Source organism: Gymnoscopelus braueri, assembly GCF_963280865.1.
Source record: "Gymnoscopelus braueri genome assembly, chromosome: 21".
Taxonomy (NCBI): Eukaryota; Metazoa; Chordata; class Actinopteri; order Myctophiformes; family Myctophidae; genus Gymnoscopelus; species Gymnoscopelus braueri.
The window spans coordinates 10,799,069-10,824,700 of record NC_137623.1 but is presented as its reverse complement, the minus strand read 5'-3'; the positions used below and the strand labels follow the sequence as shown (position 1 = coordinate 10,824,700).

General features: G+C 42.9%; 1 protein-coding gene across 1 annotated transcript in view; it reads right to left on the bottom strand.

Moving 5' to 3' along the window:
- sspo (SCO-spondin) overlaps positions 1–25,632 on the bottom strand; it is a gene marked incomplete at both ends in the record, with an annotated part of 126,697 nt that overhangs the window by 33,002 nt on the left and 68,063 nt on the right. The window contains 19 exons of the mRNA XM_080417392.1: positions 4,860–5,129; positions 5,688–5,734; positions 6,497–6,639; positions 8,558–8,682; positions 8,845–9,006; positions 10,363–10,539; positions 10,656–10,826; positions 10,958–11,004; positions 11,420–11,572; positions 11,968–12,205; positions 13,556–13,690; positions 13,910–14,077; positions 15,119–15,334; positions 18,251–18,415; positions 19,160–19,195; positions 20,354–20,574; positions 20,737–20,882; positions 21,671–21,837; positions 23,538–23,687. Coding sequence (XP_080273518.1) covers positions 4,860–5,129; positions 5,688–5,734; positions 6,497–6,639; positions 8,558–8,682; positions 8,845–9,006; positions 10,363–10,539; positions 10,656–10,826; positions 10,958–11,004; positions 11,420–11,572; positions 11,968–12,205; positions 13,556–13,690; positions 13,910–14,077; positions 15,119–15,334; positions 18,251–18,415; positions 19,160–19,195; positions 20,354–20,574; positions 20,737–20,882; positions 21,671–21,837; positions 23,538–23,687 — 2,937 coding nt within the window. The remainder of the gene's footprint in view (positions 1–4,859; positions 5,130–5,687; positions 5,735–6,496; positions 6,640–8,557; positions 8,683–8,844; positions 9,007–10,362; positions 10,540–10,655; positions 10,827–10,957; positions 11,005–11,419; positions 11,573–11,967; positions 12,206–13,555; positions 13,691–13,909; positions 14,078–15,118; positions 15,335–18,250; positions 18,416–19,159; positions 19,196–20,353; positions 20,575–20,736; positions 20,883–21,670; positions 21,838–23,537; positions 23,688–25,632) is intronic.

The following is a 25,632-nucleotide window of genomic DNA, read 5'->3' as shown; positions in this document are numbered from 1 at the left end:
CCAACAGCAAATCCAATCAACTTTATGTCTCTCTGCAGACAGACAGACAGACAGGCAGGCAGGCATTTCTCTCTTTTGCTTTTTTTCTTTCCTTGGAAAAACTCTTCTCTTCCACTTATCACCCAAGAGGGAATAAGATGAAGGAAGCGAGGATGCACAAGGATGGACAGGGGGAGGTCCTGAACTTCATGTATTTGCTCATATAAAAGATGTATAGTTCTTACACACAACAAAAGAACCATTACTTATTCACTGCTGCTATTGATATTTTATCCCTACTGCTGTAATGACCTTAATTTCCCTTCAGGGATCTATAAAGCTCCTCTCCTCTCCTCTCCTCCTACTTTTAATACTGATGTGAATAGAGTGACAAACCTCTTCAGACAGACTAAGACCAGTGGTGGACAAAGTACTCAAACCCCAGTACTATGAGTCTGTACAGATACTCCTGGTCAAATATTACTTGACTTAAGTTGACTACAAGTGAAAGTTGCTCAGTCAAATTTGTACTTTGTTCAGCAGAGTACGTGAGTAAAATATGTATGTACTGAATGCAAAAGCATGTGTTCTTAAAATACCTAATTATTCAAAAGTATGAAGATTTTCCCAAACATTTAAAAAAATATCAATAATATTGAAGAAACTTAGATGTGCTCATTTCACTATATTTAAAATAGGGCTTAAGGGGATCATTCATAATGTACATTTTCGGTACAGAAAGAAAAAAAACTGCACACCGTCTTCAAATGCAATTAAAAAAAGTTTTAAACTTTTGTTTAAATTGCATTTGAAGACTGTACGGGATTTTTTACTTTCAGTACATTGGGGCCCTTGTTTTGTCTTCTCCTACGCACCTGTCGCCTTTGTAGGTGTGCAATAAGCCTTAGTTTTTTATTAAATTTTCAGTACCAACATTAGAGGGGCTCAAGAGGCATGCCAGACTTTTATTTATTGATTTCTCTTCAGCATTCAATACCATCCATGCAGCCATTCCTGTGAGCAGAGAGGGTTTATCTCTTATTCTGACCTCGATCCTTATCTGACTGGATGCATAATGGACTTTTTTATCTGACTGTGTGTTAGAATTAACGTGTTCTCTCAAAACGACTCATCCATCAACCGGTTCCCTTCAAGGTTGCTGTCTCTCCCCTCTCCTTTACATAATGAACTACATGTATAAGAACAGACACATTCCAAAGTTTGTTGATTATTCTGTTCATGTAAAGTCTTCTTGAAGGAGGGATGGATCGGTGGTGGATGACTTTGTGAACCTTTCCTCCATCTTAATGTGTCCAAAACGAAAGAGACGAACATTGATGTCAGAAAGTCACAACCAAGCTCTACTGTTATAATAGGTGTGGACAATGACTGTGTAGAAACCTGCAAATATTTGGGTATTGTTCTTCATAACAAACTGTGTTTCGAATACAATGTAGATGCTACCTCCAAAAAGGTTCAGCAAAGACCTTTTTTTCCCCCTATAATAGAACTGCACACTTTTAACTGAGTTGATTACTTTTTTACAGACGTTTCACTGAATCTGTTGAACCTTTTGCATTATTGTGTGGTTTGGAAACCTAAATGGCCCGCGAAGAGATCTCAGGGGGAGTCATGCCAAGCTTTTGGACATTTATAACAGGCATCACCTCGGGAGGGCTAATGCTACTGTACATTACAGTCATTTAGTAGACGCTTTTATCCAAAGCGACTTACAATAAGTGCATTCAACATAGGTAGGGAACGAAACTACTAATCACCAGAAGTCTTAAGTGCATTTCCTGCAAAAACAAGCAACCAAGAGTATACCTAGCGCTAAGGTAAAAGTGCAATATATCAGCTACCAACTTTCTTAAACAGATGAGACAAAAATAGCTAAATCAAATGAGCACGAGCTAAAACAAATAAGTGTATCGACTAAACAAGATCCAATAAAACAATACAACAATAAAACAAGAGTTCGTACAACTAGTTAACAACAAGTAGGCCAGGCAAAGAGGAAGGGTATATTGAGCCGTTTTCAGTCACACTCGATATGGACTGCCAGGACCATCCACTCCAGAGGGAGCTTGATCTACTGTATCGGCCTCAGGTAATTGTTTCAGGACTACTGTTTGGAGGAGTATAAGACTCGATGTCTCCCAAGTGCTAAATTAACATCTGAAAGAGGCACTTCACTTAAAAACACTTCTGGGGGTCATTTTAACATCTACTCTGGCTTTTGTGTGCACCCCAGGCAGCTTTTAAAGTTGCTTGATTCAATCATTTAATCAGGATTTAATCGCGATGCGTTGCGAGCTTGTAGATGTAAAAAAAAAAATTACTTTTACTTTTGGTACTTTAAGTATATTTTGTTGCCGACACTTTTTTACTTTAACTCAAGTAACATTTTGAACACAGGCCTTTTACTTAGTAACAGAGTATTTTTTATTTTGTTGTATTGCTACTTTTACTTAAGTAAAATATCTGAGTACTTCTTCCACCACTGCGAGTTATGATGAAATGCGTTGCGCTTGTAGATCTGCGATTTCCGCCAATAAATGACATGCCACATGCCCAACATAGGGACAACACTTTGGTTGCATTCCTCGCACGTCCTTGTACTTTTTGCACACGTGCAACACTTGGGATGAATTTCCATTTCCCTGCACTTATAGCTCTGTGATTTACTGTGTGTTGTGTTTGTACTGTATGTGAACCGCAAAACACTTTTCCCCCCAAGTGGGATAATAAAGATGACCTTGAACCTGTCTTTGTAACACGTCCCGTACCGCTCATCAAAATGATAAAAGCATGTAATTGTCCCCCTCGAGGGAGCTCACTTCATGAGAAGTGCTTCAGAGATACATCATCATTATAATATCATTAAAGTGCACGGTGTCTGGCTGTCTGTTGTCCTTTTTCAGCACTTCTTCAGACCCTTGGCGTCTGGTCTGTGAGCTCTACCACCAGCGTTTCCCTCTCTATACTCGTCTCCTCTACAGCAGTGGTTCTCAAAGTTGGGCCCGGGGACCCCCCAGGGGTCCTTGTGGGCAGTGGTGTAAAGTAACTAAGTACATTTACTTAAGTACTGTACACTTTTGACGTACAGTATTTTTTACTTTACTGGAGTATTTACAATTTTCTGTACTTTTACTTCTACTCCACTACATCTCAAGAGGCAAATATTGTACTTTTACTCCACTGCAATTATTTGAAAACTTTAGTTACTCGTTACTTTGTAGATTTTGGATTATTATCACAAAACATACATTAACCAATTCAGCCCTAAATACATTTCGGCCATTTGAAAAAAAAAAACTTTTACTCAAGTAAATTCTGAATTCTGGACTTTTACTTGTAGCAGAGTATTTCTACATTGCAGTATGGATACTTTCACTTTATTTGAGTACTTTTTCCACCACTGCTTGTGGGGGGTCTACCGGTAAGGATAGTTATGAACCAAATAAACCCTTACAGGTCTATGACTTTGAGAGTGTACAAATGGAACCATATGGACCATTTGCACACTCAAGAGTTATGGGGGGTGCCTGGCCTAATGCACACCAAAGTGGGGGGACGGGGGTCCTTGAAACTAAAGAGCTTGAGAAGCACTGCTGTACAGAGGAAGGCAGAGCAGATTCTCTTTATTAACCAGGGGTACTTTATTAATACAGACAGTAATTCATTGACTGGCTCACCACAGTGTCTGTAGCTCATTTCTCAATGCCGTACCACAGACAGCAGAGAGGCTGAAAAACGAGGACATACATCAAAGGGAACTTTTAGCGGAAGTGAACTTCAGAGCGAAGTATCCCATTAGTTAAGTTTTCTCTTTCTCTCTCTCTCTCTGACAACACGGGGTCACCCTGTGTGAAGGATTCTGAATAAAGGGAGGGAGGGAGAGAGAGAGCGAGAGACAGCAAAAACACTATCCTTCAGTTGGTATTGTAGGGCTGTCCCCGACTCAGGATTTATTGAGTTTAGTTTAATGCCGAGTCGACGAAGTCGTTTTATAAGGTCACAAAAAAAGGGGGTGCGCATGCAGCAAGTGCTGGCTGCTTTAAAGAGTACACTTTTTTAGGGTCTGTGTCCTTCATAACCTCGATATGCTTCCAAACTTGTTTTCACTTTCGTTTTCACTTTCGCTTTCATTTTCACTTGCGATATAACCACTCCTCCTCCACTTCTTGCAACGCGTGCCTATCTTGCTAGTTTACCGCGCATGCACCCCCCCCCCTTTTTTTTTTTTTTTTTTTTTGACGGCTTGACTCAAAGAATGCGAGTCGACGTCGGGCTCCTCACCCGACGCGTCGACTTTTAGGGGACAGCCCTATGGTATTGTTACAAGGGATATTTCACTTTCAAATAAAATAAACATAAAAAAATTCATAAAAAATAAATGAAAAAAGTAATGGAAAAATCACGGCCGCTCCACGCATTAGAAGGACATTCTAATGTGTGAGGGGGCCTTGATTTTTCCATTACTTTTTTCATTTACTGTTTATATTTTCTTTCTGATGTTTATTTTGTAATAAGTTGTAATAAATAATCATATATTTGATTACAATGTTACACAGCTCTGTTTACACATTTTGTTTATCCTAATAGGCCTATATTTTCAGTGTACATACATTTCTTAGTTTTGATTACTTTTAATTCACACTTGCTTTGGCAATGTAAACATAATGTGTTTCCCATGCTATAACAAAGCCCTTTTGAATTGAACTGAATTTAATTGAATTCTGGGAGAGAGACAGAGAGACAGAGAGAGAGAGAGAGAGAGAGACAGAGACAGAGACAGAGAGAGAGAGAGAACACCTCCTGCCGATGTGTTGTAAAATTCAGCGGAGGTGATTGGAAACAGGAGGAAGTGGTCTCACCTCTGCACACACTAGCATCTGGACAGAGCCTCTCCTCTTCCAGTGGTCCGGGACACTGGCTGGCCTCCTCTCCGGGGACAGGCAGACCAGAGTCCAGATCCAAGCAGGCCCGGTAGCGCCTCTGAACCGACACCATGCCGACGCCACCACCACCAGCACCACCAGCACCGCCCGAAGACGAGTTTCCATGACTCCAGGAGGAAGACGAGAGAGGAGGCGAGGGGACGCACGGAGAGCAAGGTGTCCACGCCGACCACTCACTGTGAATGACTGAGATGGGTGGAACACATGGATGGATGAGATGGTGAGAGAAAGAGAGGGCGTTGGGATGAGAGAAAGAGGTATTTGAGTTAAAGATGCAACATGAAAAGTGAAGAATGAAAAAGACGGGTGGAGCAGAAAGAGAGGTAGAATGAGAATCGGATAGTTCCACACCTCATGTGTCGTAACGAAGTATATGTACTCAAGTACTGTACTTCAGTACAATTTTGAGATATTTTTGACTTTACTGGAGTATTTCTGATTTTCAATACTTTTACTTCTACTCCACTACATCTCAGAGGTAAATATTGTACTTTTACTCCACTACAATTATTTATAAACTTTAGTTAGTAGTATTTCTATACTGTGGAATTGATACTTCTTCCATCACTGGCTGAAGATTATTCAAAGCAATTATCTAAGCCTTTCTTTAATGTTGATGAGATTATTTCTCATTGCTTTCTTATTGCTTTATTTATTTTTATTTCTGTTATTGTATTGTGTGGTGTTGTATGTGATATGGATCTCCCTGGGTCTGAAATAAAGATTGAATTGAATTGAAATTACCTTCACACTCTCTGGTGTCACACTGTAAAGTCCCATCATGGCAGAGGCTAGAGGAGAAACGAATACACAGTAATTATAGAGTGGAGTGCACACTTAAAATGCCACATACAGTACATGACAGACACTATTAGACTACAGGGGCATATACACAGTAAACAGAGGTAAAGGAGAAAGAAGGAGAAAGATGTTACAATATACAGTATCTCATACAGTGGAAAATACTTATTAACCACTTAAGCCCTACTGTATATACTTTGTTGCACAACAAATAGCAAAACTAGCTGATTTGCTTTTTTAATTATTATCATCATCATCATCATCATCATCATCATTATAGGTAAGCATTAATTAGCCACTTAAAGGGGAATGACCACTCATTTTCAACATTGAACTATGTCTTTAATATACCTTAGAGCTGCTCCGCCCCCTCAGTCAAAAGTACACCCTGCGTATGTCACTGATAACATGACCCCAATCAATTATCCAGTTCTAGGCAACATAGAGAGGGGGGGGGGACTTTTTTCTTATTTCCACACAACAGCTCTAAGGTTTATTAAAGACATAGTTCAATGTTGAAAATGAGTGGTCTTCCCCTTTAAACCCTTTAGACATAGTAAACTGGACCTGAGTTAGCTCTGTACTTGGACGGCCTTTTTTCAATCTTCACAATCCCTTCGCCAAAAATAGGCGATCTTGTGAGCTTGTAGATCAGCAATTCTTTGGCTAATGTTACCCCCCCCAGAACACGGAGGCTGGGATTGAAGTGGTTACTTAGCAGGTCGTGGGAGAGAGAGCAGACAGTGACTAACCAGCTACTGCAGCCTATGTTGATCACAGCTCCCTCGGGCAGAGTGACGGGTGTGGGCGGAAGTCCTGGGGCCTCATGGTGCTGGAGGTGGACACATCCACAGCGCTCAGCAGGAACACAGCTGCCATTCTGCTGCAGCAGACCCTGCATGGGAGGGAGGATGAACACAGTGAGTTTGAAGGACAGAATCTATACGTGATAATCCTGTTGACACTGTGGTTAAGACTCAGGTTTCATAGTCTTGCGTTAGCCGGACGATGTGGTGCGTTGTGAGCTTGTAGATTGGCTATTTTAGCTATTTTTTAGGCACTCGGGTGCAGTGGCGTGCACAGACATTTTGAGGGGCAGGTGCTCAAGTAAAAAAAAGGGCACCTTGTGCGCGTGCGGAACCGCCGGCTGCCCTAGTAGTGTGATATTTATTACAGGCACATCTTGTACGTCGTAATTGCATATGTATTTGTTTCAATAGCCATATGCTGTCTGATGCAGATGTGTTAAAAAAAAAAGAAAAATACGTTTTTTTTTCTTTTTTTCTCAAAAGGGCACTTCTGGTCCAGACTAGGGCAAAGGGCAGGTGCTCTAGCACCACCTAGAGTCTATCTGTGCACGTGCCTGCTCGGGTGGGCGCAGTCGTAAAGTAGCTGCCCGCAAACTGCAGAGTCTAGGGGTTCGAATCCACACAGCGGTGCATCCGGCTTTATATACGAACACAAATGGCCGGGGGGAGGAAGGGCGGGCGCTCGAGGGGGGTGGGGGGTATTTGTCACTGCATGTACTCCTACGGGTTGGGGTAGGCACCTGTCAGCCAGCTAATGTTACCCGCTGTTGGGTGGGAGGAGTAGGGCGGGGGGGGTGCTACGTTCTCACGGTGGAGGCTCCTCACTGGCAGGTGGTCGATTATTATAACTACTAAATTGGGAAGAAAAGCGGGTAAAGCAACTTTTTTTTTGCCGTCTGTGTAGAGAGAGAGAGAGAGAGAGAGAGTAGAAGAGTGCACAGAGCACCCTGTGCCGAGGGTCTATTTATTGCACTGGTACCAGTATAGTAACACTGTTCTCTAAAGATACAGCTTGTGTGTCAGCACGATGTGTACCAGTGCCTCCTAGATCTTTTCAATCTAGGTTAATTCAGTTATTTCTCCTCATAGTTCAGGACTCCCACATATACGTTAACACTGAGATCGGCTAGTATAGAACCAAGATGAACAACGGTGCTTTGGAGTAAAACATTATCCCAGAACAGATGATTCAAAACACAGACTGGGGGGTGGCAGTGTGACAGCCATCTGGGAGCCCGGAAGGTTCAAGGTTTAATCCCCAGCTCCTCCCTTAAGCAAGATACTAAAACCCTACCTATACTCCCGATGAGCGGGTTGCACGGCTGCCTCCACTGTTGGTGTGTGAACGTGCACTGCATGTAACATGTAATGTGAAACAGTGTTCCACCATTATGGTGTGTGAAAGGGTGAATGTTTTAAGATAGCAGATATGAGTGGACGACGGGGGCGATCCGATGGCCGAATGGTTAGGGTGCATACCACATACTGTAGGATCTAATGCATGACAGCGAGACCCCAGTTCGACTTCCCTTTATACAGTCTGTAAGAAGGTAATCTCTGAAGAACAGATTCTGCTCTCCGCTTGAATCTGTCGGGGGGGTTCGTCATATCGCGTACGCACTGGCCTACAAGTGGGCGTGCCTTCAGATCAGGAAGCAGGCCGCGCTTTACCCAATCAAATGTAGTGGGCGGGATTTACGTGTCCGGGATTTACTCCGGTTTCCTTGCGCACGGGTGCTCCATTTTGCTCCCCCCAGAGCTAAGTGAAATAGTAAAAAACAGCAGAGGGCGCTGTTTTTCCTTTTTTATTTGGCGATGGGTTCCCAGATTGGTAAGAAGGTAACAGAGGTGTGTAGTTGGCTGTGTTTAAGGCAATGTTTGTTTGGGTGTCTTTAGCATGCTCTGGTGGACACATTTGCAGAGTGACAAACATTTCACACAAACAAACATTAGGCAGAAAGAGTAAACCAGACATGTGTTGTTGAAGTGTTATGATGAGTGTACCTGTGGGCAGTAGCAGCCAGGAGTACACGCCTTCGCGTCGGCACACAGCTCTTGGTGTCCCCGCAGTGCACACTGCTTCTCACAGGGGGCGCCACAGTCAGAGTACAGGAACGGAGGTTCACAGTCTAAGGGGCAACGAACAGCAAAGTCAGACTATTGGGAAACATGTTTAAACGTTTATATTTCTCTCATTAATGTTAATCATTACTCACTCATGAGATCAGTAGTACCAATTATCACACAAACACAAACACACACACACCACATTCAGATAGTTCATGGTGTACCTTCGCTGTGACAGTGGCTGAGGTTGCAGGCTCTGCTCTGTGTTTCCAGGGGGGTGCACTGTTGTCCCCTGGTGGCGGGGGAGAGCGCTACACGGTGACGCTGCTGCCTCTGAGACTCACAGGAGCACTGGGACCAGTCACTCCATTCTGACATGGGACAGTCTGCACACACACAACAACAACACACACACAGGCTCAGACCTGAGACAGGGGCTGGGATATGCTGCTCACGAAAACAAAGCATAGTATACAACAAGCAAAAATTAAAACTGATTGTCTCAAATCTATACATCCTAGTCCTAGTGATACAGTGCTCTCTGCCATAACCACCAGCCACTTTAGCTTTAGCATATTGCTAAAGACAACTATGACACAAACAGACAATCAACAGGTGTTTGAGAGTTCCTATTAGTCTTCTGTTTTGTTTGTTTTTTTTTGTTTGTTTTTTTAATGTATTTGTCCTGTTTATTTAGCTTGATGTTTTAATGCTTAATGTCTGCCTTGTGCTAAATGAGCTATACAAATAAAGTTGCCTTCAATCAATCAGTTGTGTTCCACCTTGTATCAATGGAACCTACGTAGCAAACTTTAAGTTGATATTTGTTGGTATCACTTTTTAATAGGGAAGTCCGATATAATCGGACGATATTAGCATAAAAAGTGCAATATCGGAAAATATTGGTATTAATTTTTTCTTTTCTTTTTTTTATAAGTTACAGGAGTTCTTACTGTATGGTGTGTGCGATATGAAATGTGAGCTTACCATAATCACAGTAATCCTTAATCATATTCCATCGTATTCAAGGGCTTTTGGAGAGAAATCAGACAGACTCCAGTCACTTTCAAATTAGAGCACTGCAGAGGGCAGGTGTGAGTGTCTGGGTCCAGCTGACGCTCATTAACGCTCGTTAATGTCATAGGCATCAAAGCAATTATGCTTCTGCACTGTCAAATAGGCCAACATCTAATCTAAGATTAGTGGGACTCATTCAAATGACCACCAGTGAGTCCCGGGACTCACTTCATTGAAAACCTAACAACATCACTGTATTTTATATCATATTGATATTATAGCTGTTTCATTGTATTATATATGTGATGTTGTTACCTGATAATTAGTTGACTTTTAGTGAAAAAGCCAGCATATATCGGTATTATCGGTTGATATCGGTAACGGAAATTAGGAGAAATATCGGAAAATATCGGATATCGGTAAAAAAGTCAATATCGAACATCCCTACTTTTTTAAATGAATGTTATATCATCATTAAAATGTAGTGTTTTGCCAATTATTTTGGGGGCCCTCTCGGCCCACCGGTGAGCCCCAGCCCACAGGTTGAGAACCAGTGATCTAGTTCAGCTTAGTTGCGTCAACCTCATGTCCACACCGCCCGGAATTCCGCTCTCGACTTGATGGATTGGCTGTGACCTCTGTGGTCGCAGGTATACTAATTAGTCAGACCGACCTGGCGTAGGATGTTATGTAACTTATGTTTACGTGTGTTTGCGGCGTTGTACCTGGACAGGGCCGTTTGTAACACAGCTGGGTCTCCTCTCGGTGCCTCTCGGCCTCCATCTCGGGAGGACAGGCCGCGTCGCCGGCCTCCTCGCACACACACGCCCTGCGGCGGGACACAGAGCCCGCCCCGCAGCTGCGAGAGCACGCCGACCACGGCGTCCAGGGGCAAAGGTCATCTGGAGACACAGAGGAGGAGTATAAGAGCAGAGAAACAGCCAGGGACATGTTTCCCCGGTCTTAAAGGGTTAAACAAACCCAACTCCTGAAGTGACGACATGAGGATGAAACCTACCCAGACAGGGAGGCGTACGACAGTCCTGGGCTTCTCTCTCCGGCCCGCTGCAATGCGAGCCGTTGTTACGCGGCGGCGGGTTGACACAGGCACGGGTTCGAACCTGCGTTCCCTTCCCACAGGTTACGGGACAGTCGGACCACACCGACCAAGGAGTCCAGCCACCATCCACTGGGAAAGACACATGATGATAATCATAAATCATAAATATAATGAAATGTTCCGTGGCAAAGAACAGCTGTGTGTGACATTATGAATGTAATTAACACAACGCTGGACAGCCTAACAGTGTTTCTACTCACCTCTGCAGTCAATGTCTTGGCAGTAATCTCCCTCTGGCGTGCATGTACTGAAAGACAAAACAATGTCAAACCTCGCTTAAAACCACTTTGTGGTTAACCCTTTCCATCTGGGAACGCATCTACAAATGTCTTCTAAATCCTTAACAGTTTTCTGAAAAACGTATGTTGCTATATCAGTGGTGCTCAAACGTTTTCATGTCAAGGACCCCCAAAAGTATACAGTGTGTATTTGGCCGCGGACCCCCCATCTCAAAATATTTTGTTCCAGGGACCCCCCAGAAGCAAAGATTTGAGCTACAAATGTTCGCTTTAAAAACATATGTATGTGTGAGTGTGAGTGTGTGTGTGTGTGTGTGTGTGTGTGTGTGTGTGTGTGTGTGTGTGTGTGTGTGTGTGTGTGTGTGTGTGTGTGTGTGTGTGTGTGTGCGCGTGTGCGTGCGTGTGTGCGCGTGTGTGTCTCACCATTGTTTACACTCCCCTTGGAGCCAGGTGTCTCCCACGCCGAGCTCCCGGTCGTCATGGAGACAGAGTGGGGGGCAGCGCCCCGGGTCACATGGTTTGTGTTGAACTTCCTCAAAGTGACAGTCGGCTCCCACGGAGTCTGGAACCAGTGACCTGACAAGACATGCACAGTGGTTACACAGTGTTACTGTTACTGTGATACTTCCATCATGTCAATCAATAGAGACGATATTCCGTTAATATAAATGGTCACGTAAACATCTAAGTCTAATTATCTTCACTGGTGTGTGTTAACTCTTCACTCTGGTTTGCGCTAAACCCAGTTTATGAACAGAGAAACTTCTTACCAAAGACCTACAAAGTGCCACAACGTGACACATTGCTATTATCGGCAAAGAAATTTGGTGTAGAGTAAACAAAGAGTAGACCAAGTACAGAGCCAACTCAGGTCAAGTTTACTAAGTATAAAGAGGGTTTAAATGGTTAATTCGATGTTCGCATCTACAGCAGGATCAACAGTTAACTGTGGCGGGGTTCGTCTCTCTCACCTGTACCGAGTCCTCTGGCCCCGCCCACAGGTCGTGCTGCACGACGCCCAATTGGACCACGAACTCCAGGAGCAGGTGGGCTGGCAGCTGTGATTGGTGCAGCGCAGCTGTCCGTCAGAGCAGCTGCAGTTGTTGCAGTCCGCCTGGTGCCAGCTTCCTGCCGCCCAGCTCTGCCCCAACGAGTCAATGCAGTCACACTGCCACAGCTGCACGCACACTCCATCCTGCTGCAGTTGGCCTGGAAACACACACACACACACACGTTTATATTACTATTCTTATAAGGACATCAAAATATTACGACAAGAGTTTTTTACCATTGTTTGCCATTTTGAACACTAACCCTAATAGTGTCAGTCACTCTAAATAGGCCATCTACTGTAAAAGCTCGCTGCGACGCGTTGTGAGCTTTTAGATCGGCTATTTGGGGTGTGCAACAGCAGCGCACAAGTAAGTAGAAATCGAGCCTAAATCTCCCAAAAATACGTTTTAACCATAAAACAACCAATTTTATTTTGAGGGCCACGAAAACGGTCCTTTCCTAAAATTCTACTATATTTGTAGGGACGTTTTGTCGCTCCCAAGTATACTAATACAAGTGCAGACACACACACACACACACACACACACACACAGGCACCGTTTTATCACACTGCTGAATGTGATGTCCTTGATGTATGGAAATAAGACTTGGTACTACTAGACTAATTTGCTCCCACTGCACCGGAGACCTGAGGGCTGAGCTTTAGAACTCTCTAATAAGTGTTAAAGAGGGTTATCCCTCTTAACAATGCTCTGGTAGGACATTCGTTTTTCTAATATAATTCATGTGGTGTTGGGTCCAATTACCGTCGAGCGCCCTTGGCTTTGGAATAAGTAGCAGTGACTGGAACGTACTGCGTATCAAAAAGTTAACGCAAAATGGACAAAATGGAGAGGAATGGACTTTATTTAACCTATTAAGATCTGTGTCATTTTAGATTTCTTTTACTATTAAAAAATAGCAGATATACAAGCTCATAGCGCGGCACCGAGTGCCGCGCTATGAGCTTGTAGATCTGCTATTTTTTTTTATCGTGAACATTTGTGCAAATCTTTGAATATATATATTTTTAAAGCGAATATTTGTAACTCAAATCCCTGGAACAAAATATGTTGAGAACATTTTTTTTTACTTTTTAAACTGTTTGGATTTAGATATATATTTTTTTGAATCGGCCTCAGGTCTTAATGGGTAGATGTGCCAGATTTTCTATTATATTTGTGATACAATGCATTTTGCAACGGGTCCTCAGGTCAGGCCAGCTACTCAGATAACGGCAGCAGGGTGGTCTGGTTTCCTAAATCTGTCTCCGAAATAAGATCACATTTGCCCCGCGGTGCACAGCGGATGGAAATTGAGAGACATTTGGGAATCAGGCTCTAGTTAATATTCACACACACACACACGCACACACACGCACCCACACAGATAAAAGCTTATCTGTTTAATAAGTGATTTCAACCACAGTACCCATAGGGGACCACTGAAAGACACACACACACACACACACTCTCTCTTATCTATGACATGGTGCAGTAGCGGTACCTTTAGGGCAGCGACATCCAGGCTGACAGTCAGAGCTCCCCTGGCATTCTATGCCCTGCTGGAGGTCGGAGCAGCGTTGGGGACATTCGTTGGCACACAGATCAAACTCCTGGCCCGGTGGACAACCCTTCTCGTCTGTGAAACACACACACACACACACACAGCACAAACAAACACCCACCATTCAACCATCCATATCACAACATCGCATGCATTAATTATGCTGCATTCATTGTAGGCTTTGGATGCTTGTCTGATTACACAGTGAAATCCTCAGTGTTAAATCTGCAATCCATTATCTGGATAAGAAATAAATTGGGCCAAATAAGAGGTGCTGTGTGGGATGTGTCTCACCACAGGGTTTGGTGTTGCAGGGTTTAACCTGGTTCTTCTCTCCTTCACACTTCCTCCCTCCGTTCTTGGGTGGAGGGCTGGAGCAGGAGCGCGTGCGGATGGAGCGACCTCCACCACAGCGCTTGTCACAGCGAGACCAGGGACTCCAACGAGACCAGCCTCCGTCCACTGTCACACACACACATATCACACACAAAATGGCTGTAAATAGCTGAAAATACGACACCAGCGCTCAACTAAGTAATAAATCAGGAATAACTCTAACCCTCACTCCTAAACCTAACCTCTAAATACCTCACACGAGCGTGCGCGTATGCCCAAGCAGAGACGGAAAGTCACCCACACAGATGGACAGACAGAGACACGGCACGCACACAGACACAAGAACACAGCTTGAAAAATAAAAGTAACAGTTGCATCATATTATCAGGTGCTTTTGACTAAAGTGTCTGTGCGTGTGTCCACAATATAACCATGCGTTGTTAAACTGCGTCTGTGTGTGCGCACGTGAAGATGCACATGCAAATGCAAGCTTTAGTAAATTCACCTTCTAATTGAATGTTTGAATGTTTGAATGTTTGAATGTTTGAATGTTTGAATTTTTGAATGTTTGAATGTTTGAATGTTTGAATGTTTGAATGTTTTCTATGTCAGTGGTTCTCAAACTTTCTATGTAATAGGCCCCCATCTGAAAAAGATTTGGTGTCGCAGAGAAGATTTGTGTTTTTAAAAATGTTTCTAAATCAGTGGTTCTCAACCAGTGGTCCGGAGGACCACCAGTGGTCCTTGAGGAGTTTCAAAATGGTCCCCAGCTAAATGATGGAGAGTTTGGTAACCAAATGGACTGGTTAGCAATGGAATGGTTGTGAATGATTCAGCATTTTTTTCAAAGAATTGAAGATCTTTTTTTTTTTCCTACAGTAGGTCCCCACCAGTGTTGCCAGATTCTGTGAGAGAAACAAGCAACCAGGTCTAGGAAAACCAGCCCAAAAAGAAGCGACTATGGGCCACATGAGCACTTTAACATATACATCAGCTATTTGAAAATAGCAGATCTACAAGCTCACAACGCGTCGCGATGCGACGCGTTGTGAGCTTGTAGATCGGCTATTTTCAAATAAAATCTTGCGGGGAAATTATAATAATCAGATCTGGCAACCCTGGTCCCCACCCACTGTGTGGGAAGCACTGTCCCATATGCACACTGACCTCTGCAGGGTCTGATGTTGCAGAAGCGGTGCTCCAGGTTGCCTCCCAGGATGCCCTGGCACCAGGTCCCGTTGGCCCCCGGCGGGTGGAAGGTCCTGATCCTCTGCTGCTGACCCACGCCACAGGACCTGGAGCAGGAGCCCCAGTCCGCCCACTCCGTCCACGAACAGTTCCTCTGCGCACAGTCCGGCCCCGAGCACGCCTCCTCGCCTCCGTCTGGAAATACACACACGTATGAAGGCATTCATGCAAATTCACTCGTTCCCCCAAAACATGGAGAAAAATGCATTCTACTATGCTGCCACCATAATGTGTAATGCCCTACCAAAACCCATTAACCACTTAAACCCCATTTGGGTAACCGGAGTCCGTCAGGCTTTCCCTAAAAATAGCAGATCGATAAGCTCAATGCGACGCAACGTGTCGCATTGTGAGCTTGTCCTCACAATACCGATGCTGGGGTTTAAGTGGTTCACAGACTCTTTGTGTCTCCTACCGGAACCCCTGCCGGTCATCAAATTATTGGCTTAGGAATGGGACAAAAACTAAAACTAAAAGATATCCATGAATTCAAGTCTCCATGGGGTGACTAATCGATAGAAAAAAAAGTCATTTTGGGGGTGAACTATCCCCTTAAAGATCTACTACCAAACTCAAAACTAACTGAAAAGCATAGCTGACCTCAAAATACAATTGGGCATAGTTTGGTAGTGGCATCCTCTACTGCTTTTTTTTATTTTATTGCACGACACTGTCATACAACGAAGTATAAAATGCAAGGTTTCTGCCAAACAACGGCAGTATTTCACAGTGAACACAAGAGCAAATATTTACTATCCTCCTCGTTCCGTTTGAATAAATCGCCCAGAAAGTTCACACAACACTTAACTCAAATGACTAAATAAATCATTGCTGTGTAGAGCAGAAACCTTGTATCTCCATATTTCAACTTTTTTTGTAGATTACCGCCCTTATTCATCATACAAGAGTGTCTCACAAAAGTGGTGACAATAGACGATCTACAAGCTCACATGCGACGTGTTGTGAGCTTATAGATCGGCTATTTCCACTATTTAAAAATGTTTTTAAAATAATGATAAAAAAGGACAGAAGGTTTCCACCCGACAGCACAAAAATGAAACAGCAGCTGAGTACTTATCTATGCTGATGTACACAAACACAGAATCAGTTCCTGAGATAAACAAGCCACCTCACACAGCCACAGGCTATTAATACCATGCTTACAGGGCAAAGCATTTCATTATACAGATTAGACCCGCCCCAGGCTATAAAACTGTGAATAATCATCATTCTTCTTAAATGGCAAAATGCCCATCTTTACTGTTTTTAATCTTTGCCAGATTGTGGGATCTTCGAAAAAAACAATTTACCCAGGGAAAGTTTGTCACTGTGACAGCGTGACTCCTGGGAGCTGCCCAGTGTCACCAGCTCCTGGACGCTGATCATGCCCATTGGCACAATTAGAGGTGGCCTTGCTCAAGGACGCTATGATGGCACGGAGGTTGATACAGGGGACGCAGGCGGTGGTGGAAAAAGTACTACAATTCTTTACTTAAGTAAAAGTACCAATACTGCAATATAGAAATACTCTGTTACAAGTAAAAGTCCAGAATTACAAAATGTGCTTGAGTAAAAGTACAAAAGTATTGGCATCAAAATGTAATGTACTTTAAGTACCAAAAGTAAAAGTACTAAAATATTTGAAAATAGCAGATCTACTTGTAGATCTACAATCTACAAGCTCACAACTCGTCGCGGTGCGACGAGTTGTGAGCTTGTAGATAGGCTATTTGAAAATAGCCGAAGTATAAAATAGGGCTAAAGTGGTTCATGTATGTTTTATAATATAATGATTTATATCTGAAAAGTAACTAGTAACTAAAGTTCTCAAATAATTGTAGTGGAGTAAAAGTACAACATTTGCCTCTGAGATGCAGTGGAGTAGAAGTAGAAGTATTGGTAATTGGAAATACTCAAGTAAAGTACAAATATCTCAAAATTGTACTTAAGTACAGTAATTAAGTAAATGTACTTAGTTACTTTACACCACTGGATACATGGGTGATTCTACAGAACCTTCCAGTCCACTTCTCTGTCCTCTGCGGCTGCCATTGTCTCTTTTCTAAAGATTATTTTTAGGCAGGCGTTGCTGTATTTAGACAGGAGAGTGCAGACAGGAAGCAGAGGGCAAAGAGAGGGCGGAAGATATTCGACACAGGTCCCCGTAATCTCTCAGTGCAACTGAGATCCAAATGTTGTCCGACTGATGCAGACTGCAGGGTAGATTGTAGGTTTAAGACAGCTCCCCTCTCTGCAGTCTATTTATGAGCAGGTTCACACTTAAGACAAGCTCAAAAAATGTTCAGAGACATTACCTATGTTCTGCATGAGAAATATAAATTAATGCCCACTGGTAGAAGGTGCAGGGTACCCAAGTGTGGCTTAAATAGATAAACTTAACTTAACTTTGCTCCTTTGCCAATTAAACTGTTAAATGATGCTTTGAAATAGGTACGGTGAATCTCACTATTTGTGCACTTGTGTGTCCCTCTCTCGTTATGCATTTCTATTGCACTGTATTGCCAAATTTCCCTTGTGGACAATATAGTTGACCTTGACCGTGTACAGAATGTTGATGACGCACTATCCGCTCATCTACTGTCCCAGTGTGTCCCTACAATCATTCTTTTTCAACTACTTTCAAGCTGGCGTCCATATTTTTTGAGCATGTCAAACATTTTCCTAAATTGTCAAAAAATAGCAGGTCTACAAATTCAACAATAACCACCCACATGGAAAACAGCGGTACTCCAAAAATTATTAAGGCAAGACGTAAAAGGCACAGATGCAACATATTTTTTATTCTGGCTAATGCGTTTCGGACAATTGTCAGATTTATTTTATTTCATTGATCTGCCGAACAGCAGCTGAGCACCAGCATTCAGAAGGAAGCACACCCGCTCTGTCCAGCAGATCTACAAGCTCACAACGTACCGCGGCGCATCGGCTATTTTTGCTATTCGCCCAATACAATGAAGTATATGGGGCTTAAGTGGTTAAAGGGATAAACCACTATTTTGTTATTTTGTAGACAGACAGAAGAGGTTGTACCTGTACACTGTGGCATGTTGCAGACTCTCTCCTGGTGGGAGAATCCAGAGCAGGGGGGGCTGACGCAGCGGCGCCGGCGGGACTTCAGGGCAGGGCTGGTGGCATCGGTACAGGTCTTGGTACAAGGGCTCCACGACGACCAGGGAGTGAATCCTGCATCCTCATCTATGAGAGACAAGGCGGAGACGGAGGGAGGAAGAGAAAATACGTCAAGACAAGACCGCCAGACAGATTATCCCGTTCAAAACCGGGACCGGGGATCCGTGTAAACGCTTTAACCGCTGTTTTATACTTTGGGCTATTCAAAAATAGCAGATCTACAAGCTCGTAGCGTGGCACCGAGTGCCGCGCTATGAGCTTGTAGATCTCTGCTATTTTTGAAAAATCGTGAAAGTTTGTGCAAATCTTTGAATATATATGTTTTTTAAAGCGAGCATTTTTAACTCAAATCTTTGCTTCTGGGGATTCTACAAATGTCTTTTAAATCCTAACAGGTTATTTTTTTTTTAACTTATGTTGCATTAATATCAGCGGTTCTCAAACTTTTTTCATGTCAAGGACCCCCACAATGATATGTATTTGTCCGCGGACCCCCCATCTCAAAATATTGTGTTCCAGGGACCCCAAGAAGCAAAGATTTGAATACAAAAATTATATATATTCAAAGATTTGAAGAAATGTTCACGATTTTTCAAAAATAGCAGATCTGCAAGCTCATAGCGCGGCACTCGGTGCCGCGCTATGAGCTTGTATATCTGCTATTTTTGAATAGCCAAAGAAATCTTAAAATGAAACACAGATGCGTTTCCGGTCTTAATGGGTTATAGACAGAAAGCTGTAAGGTGACAGCAGTGATAAGTAATGAAAGAGGCAGGAATAGACTGATAGATAGTGGTATTTTTTTTTTACCAGGTGTGGAGGGCTCTTCCGTGGGAACGACGATCACTGCCAACAGCAAGAAGCAGAAAACACATTAGATTATGATACATTGTTCCTAAGGTCTGCAGGCTATAAAGTACTTCAAAGTGCAATTTATCATTTCATCTAACGCGGCTCTAACCTCGATTCTGAATTACGATATTTCACAGAAGCAGCAAATGACATTTAAAGCTGCACTGCATAATATTTGTGTACGTTTTGCAGCCCTAAGTGTCAGCAAGAGGCATGCGTTTTAGTGCCGGTTCCACCAGCCACTGAAAGCCATTGCAATTTACAATTTCGGCATTTTAGCCGACACTTTTATCCAGAGTGACTTACAAGTGCAAGATTGGAATAAGCGGAGTAAGCACGAACTCTAGTCGATAAACAAGGTAATCACATAAGTAGAGCACAGAGAGAAATGATTCTGCAGTTCTGACTGTAATGGGGGGGTTTATTCCAGTTTGGGAGCCATGGAGGGAGAAGGCTGTGTGGAGCGTTGTCCAGGGTGTGTTTGGGAAGGTTCGTACGGGATTCCTATGTTAAAGGGATAGTTCACCCAAAAAATTACTATTTTTCGATTGATTATTCGCCCCATGGAGACTTGAATTCATAGATATTTTTTGGTTTTCGTCGCATTCCGACCTAAGACAATAATTTGAAGACCAGCAGACCGGTAGGCAGCGGTTCCGGTATGAGACACCGGAACTGCTGCCGGTCATCAAATTATTGGCTTAGGAATGCGACAAAAACAAAAAAATATCCACGAATTCAAGTCTCCATGGAGTGACTAATCGATAGAAAAAAAGTCATTTTGGGGGTGAACTATCCCTTTAAATGACCTACTGTAAGTGAGTGGGAAGGGTTGTAAGGGCTGGATTATGTCTTAAAGATATCCTTGTTTTGTACTTGGAATTGGCAGCAACCAAGTACAACAATACGTACAGTAACGTACAGCATACAGCACGCACACGCACACACGCACACACACACACACACACACACACACACACACACACACACACGCGCACACACACACACGCACACACACACACGCACACACACACACACACACACACACACACACACACACACACACACACACACACACACACACACACACACACACACACACACACACACACACGCGCACACACACACACGCACACACACACACACACACACCTGGACAGTCAGGGGTCTGACAGTAGGTGGTCTCCTGTCGCTGTCCCAGGCAGTCCCTCCCTCCGTGGGCGGGGGCGGGCCGGGTGCAGCTCCGCGCTCGTGTCTTCACGCCCAGACCCCCACAGGACAGGGAGCAGGACCCCCAGGGCCCCCAGGGGGACAGGCCTCCGTCCACCGGACAGTTCTCCAAGGAACAGTTCCATCTGCCGTGCTCACACCAACTAGAGGATTGGAAAAGGATGGGAGATACAGTATGGTTGGTTATTTTATCCAGCGGTGTAAAGTAACTAAGGACATTTACTCAAGTACTTTACTTCAGTGCACTTTTGAGGAATTTTTGCTGTGTTTAAACGTGTTGACGGTAATAAAGTAGTTATCCTCACCAGGAGCTGCAGTCGTGGACCAGTGTGTCTCCAGACTGGAGCTCTGCTCCCTCTGAGACGTTATGATGAAGCAGAGAGGAGACGGGTGTGATGGACACGCTCTGCAGAGAGGCCAGGAACGCTCTGTCCACCAGACATGGGCATTCCTAATGAACACACACACACACACACACAATTTCAACAATGCGGTAATAGAGACAGACTTCAGCCATCTTCTTCAGAAGCTGCACTCAGTAATGAACAAAAAGATCAGAAAGACGTTCTGGGTAACTTCACCTAAAAGGACAAACCAGGAGAAACACACACACACACACACACACACACACACACACACACACACACACACACACACACACACACACACACACACACACACACACACACACACACACACACACACACACACACACACACACACACACACACACACACACACACACACACACACACACACACACACACACAATATTCTTTGTTGTACATCAAACAGCGAAAATAGCGGCTCAGTGACTGTCTGCAGTTGTTTAGCCAGTTAGCCGACAAGCCAATTAAAATATGTCTGTTCCTATGGCAGCTAAAGAGCTAAAGAGCATCCCTCCGAGTTATAGGAATGATGTTGCTTGGACACACCCAGCTGTCCCTTTGGGTTACGGGAACGATGGCTCTTGGAACCAGCTCTTTGCGAGACAAGTGGCAGAATACTGCTCATTTTGTGTCTAAAATTAAGAGTATTTTAAAGGTGTACCTTAGTTTAAAATCCTCCTAATTTTAGACACAAAATCCATACCTAATAAGTAGGTAAATGTGTGCGGATGTGGGTTCTTGCCATTGACGAGCTTGACCCATGCAGTGGGTCAAGCTCGTATCTTAGCTTGGTATCTGTCCCGGGGCCCCGCAGCTCTGGGCCTCTGAATCACTCAGGGTAAGAACCCACCTGTAGACAGAGTCCATTGTGTTGGTAGGTCTGCAGGGGACAATGGCAGCCTTCCTCGCAGCCGTCCGAGTAGCAGCCCTCCCGGCCGCTGACCTGGGAACAGCTGAACGGGCAGCCCTCGCCGCGCTCGCACTCTCTGTACAGCCTGCCTGGGGGACAGCCCACCTCTGCAACGCCACACACACAGACATGCAGTGGTGTAAAGTACATTTACTCAAGTACTGTACTTTCAAACATTTTAGTACTTTTACTTGTGGTACTTGAAGTACATTTTGATACCAATACTTTTGTACTTTTGCTCAAGTCAATTTTGAATTCCAGACTTTTACTTGTAACAGAGTACTTCTACATTCAGTGGTGGAAAGTAACTAAGTACATTTACTTAAGTACTGTACTTAAGTACAATTTTGAGGTATTTGTACTTTACTTGAGTATTTCCAATATTTTTACTTCTACTCCACTACATCTCATAGGCAAATATTGTACTTTTACTCCACTACAATTATTTGAAAACTTCAGTTACTAGTTACTTTGCAGATATAAATTATGATATTATAAAACATACATTAACCACTTTAGCCCTGTTTTATATCTAGGCTATTTGAAAATAGCAGATCTACAAGCTCACAACGCGTCGCACCGCGACGCGTTGTGAGCTTGTAGATCGGCTATTTTCAAATATTTAGTACTTTTACTTTTGGTACTTGAAGTACATTTTGATGCCAATACTTTTGTACTTTTACTCAAGTAAATTTTTTATTCTGGACTTTTACTTGTAACAGAGTATTTTTATATTGCAGTATTGGTACTTTTACTTAAGTAAAGAATTTGAGTACTTTTTCCACCACTGTCTACATTGCAGTATTGATACTTTTACCTAAGCAAAACATTTGAGTACTTTTTCCGCCACAGACAGACAAGCAAGACAGATAGTGGCTCAAGAAATTAGATTAGTGTCATTATTATGAATAGGGCTGACTACAGTATGTCTTTTTTCATTCCTATCTATTTAACGTCGGCTTCACCCCCCATGCCTCCTCATGCAGATGAATCAGTGTGTGAGTTGGAAGGATGAGAGGGTGGTAAGCGTATTTCACGGACCGCTCATCAGCCGTGACTAATGACGCACATGAGAGTATGACAGTATGCGATGAAAGCAGCCGGAGCGATGAGAAAGGCGTTAGTGGAGAGGAACAGCTAGGGGAGATGGAGATGAGTGACTGGAGTAATACATGAAGCATAATAAAGGAAAGAAAGAAATGCTAGAAGAGATACTGTAATAAAGACATACTGAAAGAAAGAAATACTGAAAGAAAAACTGAAATACTGAAAGAAACACTGAAAGAAATACTGAAAGAAAAACTGAAATACTGAAAGAAACACTGAAAGAAATACTGAAAGAAAAACTGAAATACTGAAAGAAACACTGAAAGAAATACTGAAAGAAAAACTGAAATACTGAAAGAAATACTGAAAGAAATACTGAAAGAAAAACTGAAATACTGAAAGAAATACTGAAAGAAATACTGAAAGAAATACTGAACGGAATACTGAACGGAATACTGGAAGAAATACTGGAAGAAATACTGAAAGAAATACTGAAAGAAATACTGGAAGAAATACTGAAAGAAATACTGAAATACTGAAGAAAAAGAATGAAAGAGAAAAAAAGAAAGAAAGAAAGAAAGAAAGTGAAAAAAAAGAAAGAAAGAAAGAAAGTGAAAAAAAAAGAAAGTGAAAAAAAGAAAGAAAGAAAGAAAGAAAGAAAGAAAGAAAGAAAGAAAGAAAGAAAGAAACGAGACAGAAAGAGTGAATGGATGAGTGAGTAGTGCATGTGATGTGTAAGTGCTGGGTATGATGGACTCACCGAGGCAGACCTGGTTGTTACAGGTCTTGCTCTGCCTGCTGAGGCCACCGCAGGGGGCAGCAGCGCTGCAGACACGAGAGCGGAACTGCACTCCCCCTCCACAGGTGACCGAACACACAGACCACTGTGACCACGATGGACCTTCTGAGTCTGACAGGAGAGAAACACACGTGTGGATGAGCCCCCTGTAAATGTGACTTATGGTGTACTTTATCACAGTGTTTGATTTTGACAGCAGATTTTGATTTGGTTTTAGTCATAGTCTTTCGAATAAAATTCTGTTTAGTTTTAGTCATATTTTAGTCACCTGAAATGTTTTGCTTTTAGTCTAGCTTTAGTCGACTAAATACCATAAGATTATAGTCGACTAAATCTACAGTTGATTTAGTCGCCTAAAATGTATTTTAGGCGGGCCGTGATGGCATCGAAATTATTTTCACTTAGCTGCATGCCGAAAATAGCCGATCTACAAGCTCACAACGCGTCGCGCTGCGATGCGTTGTGAGCTTGTAGATCTGCTATTTTCGGTCTGTGACACCCGCACGCATCCATGACGACTAGTCTTAGTTCTACTGGATCTCTTCTCCACTAGTCCCTCCCAAACATTTTAGTGTAGTTTTTATTTTGTTGATGAAATTGTCAATATATTTAGTCATAGTTTTAATCATCATAGCTTAGTTTTTATTTAGTTTTCGTAAGTGAAAGAAGGTAGTCAACACTGCTATATCATGATATCTGCTAACTGCAAGAACGTGTGTATTATTTTGCCATTTTTAGTTTTTAATGGACGTTGATTAGAGATCTTATCGGATGTCTTAAAAAAACGGAGTAGAATAGTTTCCGTTATGTTTTGATTTTTTTACTCTCTGTTTTGTTGACTGAAGGTGCTACAGAAGAGCACATTCAGTGATAGGTTTCTATCACAGAAGTTAAGCACGGACAGATTTGGGAATTCCTTCCAAGGGCCATTAGACTGTACTGGGGGGGGGGGGGGGGGAGGATGAGGGAGGGGGTTGGCCAGCTAATCTATATTTAATTGTAGTTATAGCTGTGTTTTTTTTTATTAGGATTCTTAAGTTCTTGTAACTTATAGTTTTTTGCTGCATTCTATTTCCATTGATGTAATGTATTTTATATGTTCCATCATGCTTCTTTGTATTTACAATCTGTTCTGGATGAATGTATTGCACTGGAGCTGTCGAACAGAACTAATTTCGGGATTAATAAAGTATCTATCTATCTATCTATCTACCTATCTATCTATGCGTATCCCGTCTTTGGCATTAATGTCTAAAACACATAATGAATGTGATGGTGGTCGCTCATTATTTCCACAGTAGAGACCTCTCCCTTAACGAGGGCCAATTAGTGTCAGCACAGATTCACTCCTCTGCACTCTCCTCAGATTCATTGCTTGGGTTCAGGTCAGGCTTTTGGATTCTAAGAAAATACAGCGACTGATCAAAGAGGAAAATGTTTCACCAAACCCCAGGAGAGCCTGATGGGGAGGTTCACATCAGGCCAGGCTGAAATTATATTTCTGCATTAGCTGGATAGGCTCTGCTCCACTGCCCCATGTCTGTGGAATAATGCCCTCCACGACCACTTGAGAGCCCCACAATCTACCGAGGCTTTTAAAAAATGGACTCAAAACATACCTCTTTAACAAAGCTTTTTCTTAGGTATTTTAAGGTAACTCTTTTCTCCAAGAAATGGTCTTCTTGTTGCTGAATGCTTTTTTTTTTGCCCTGCTTTTGATATTTGTGTGGCAAAAATTTAAAGTGCGTTATAAATAAAATGCATTATTATTATTATTATTATTATTATTATTAGGCTGTGTGTACTAGTGATGCGCAGGTCAGGTTTTTTCAAAACCCGCCCCGCCCGTGAGCCCAACCCGCCCCGCAAAAATGAATATAAATCAACGACCCAGCCCGTCCCGCAACCCACCAAAAACACAACAACACAACAAAGTCCATTCAATTGCTTTCCAGAGAGAGAGAGAGAGAAAGAGGGGGACAGAGGGAGGGAGAGAGAGAGAGAGCGCGCACGAGAGAGAGAGGTGTGTTTTTTTGGGTTGACCCGTTTCGCCCGC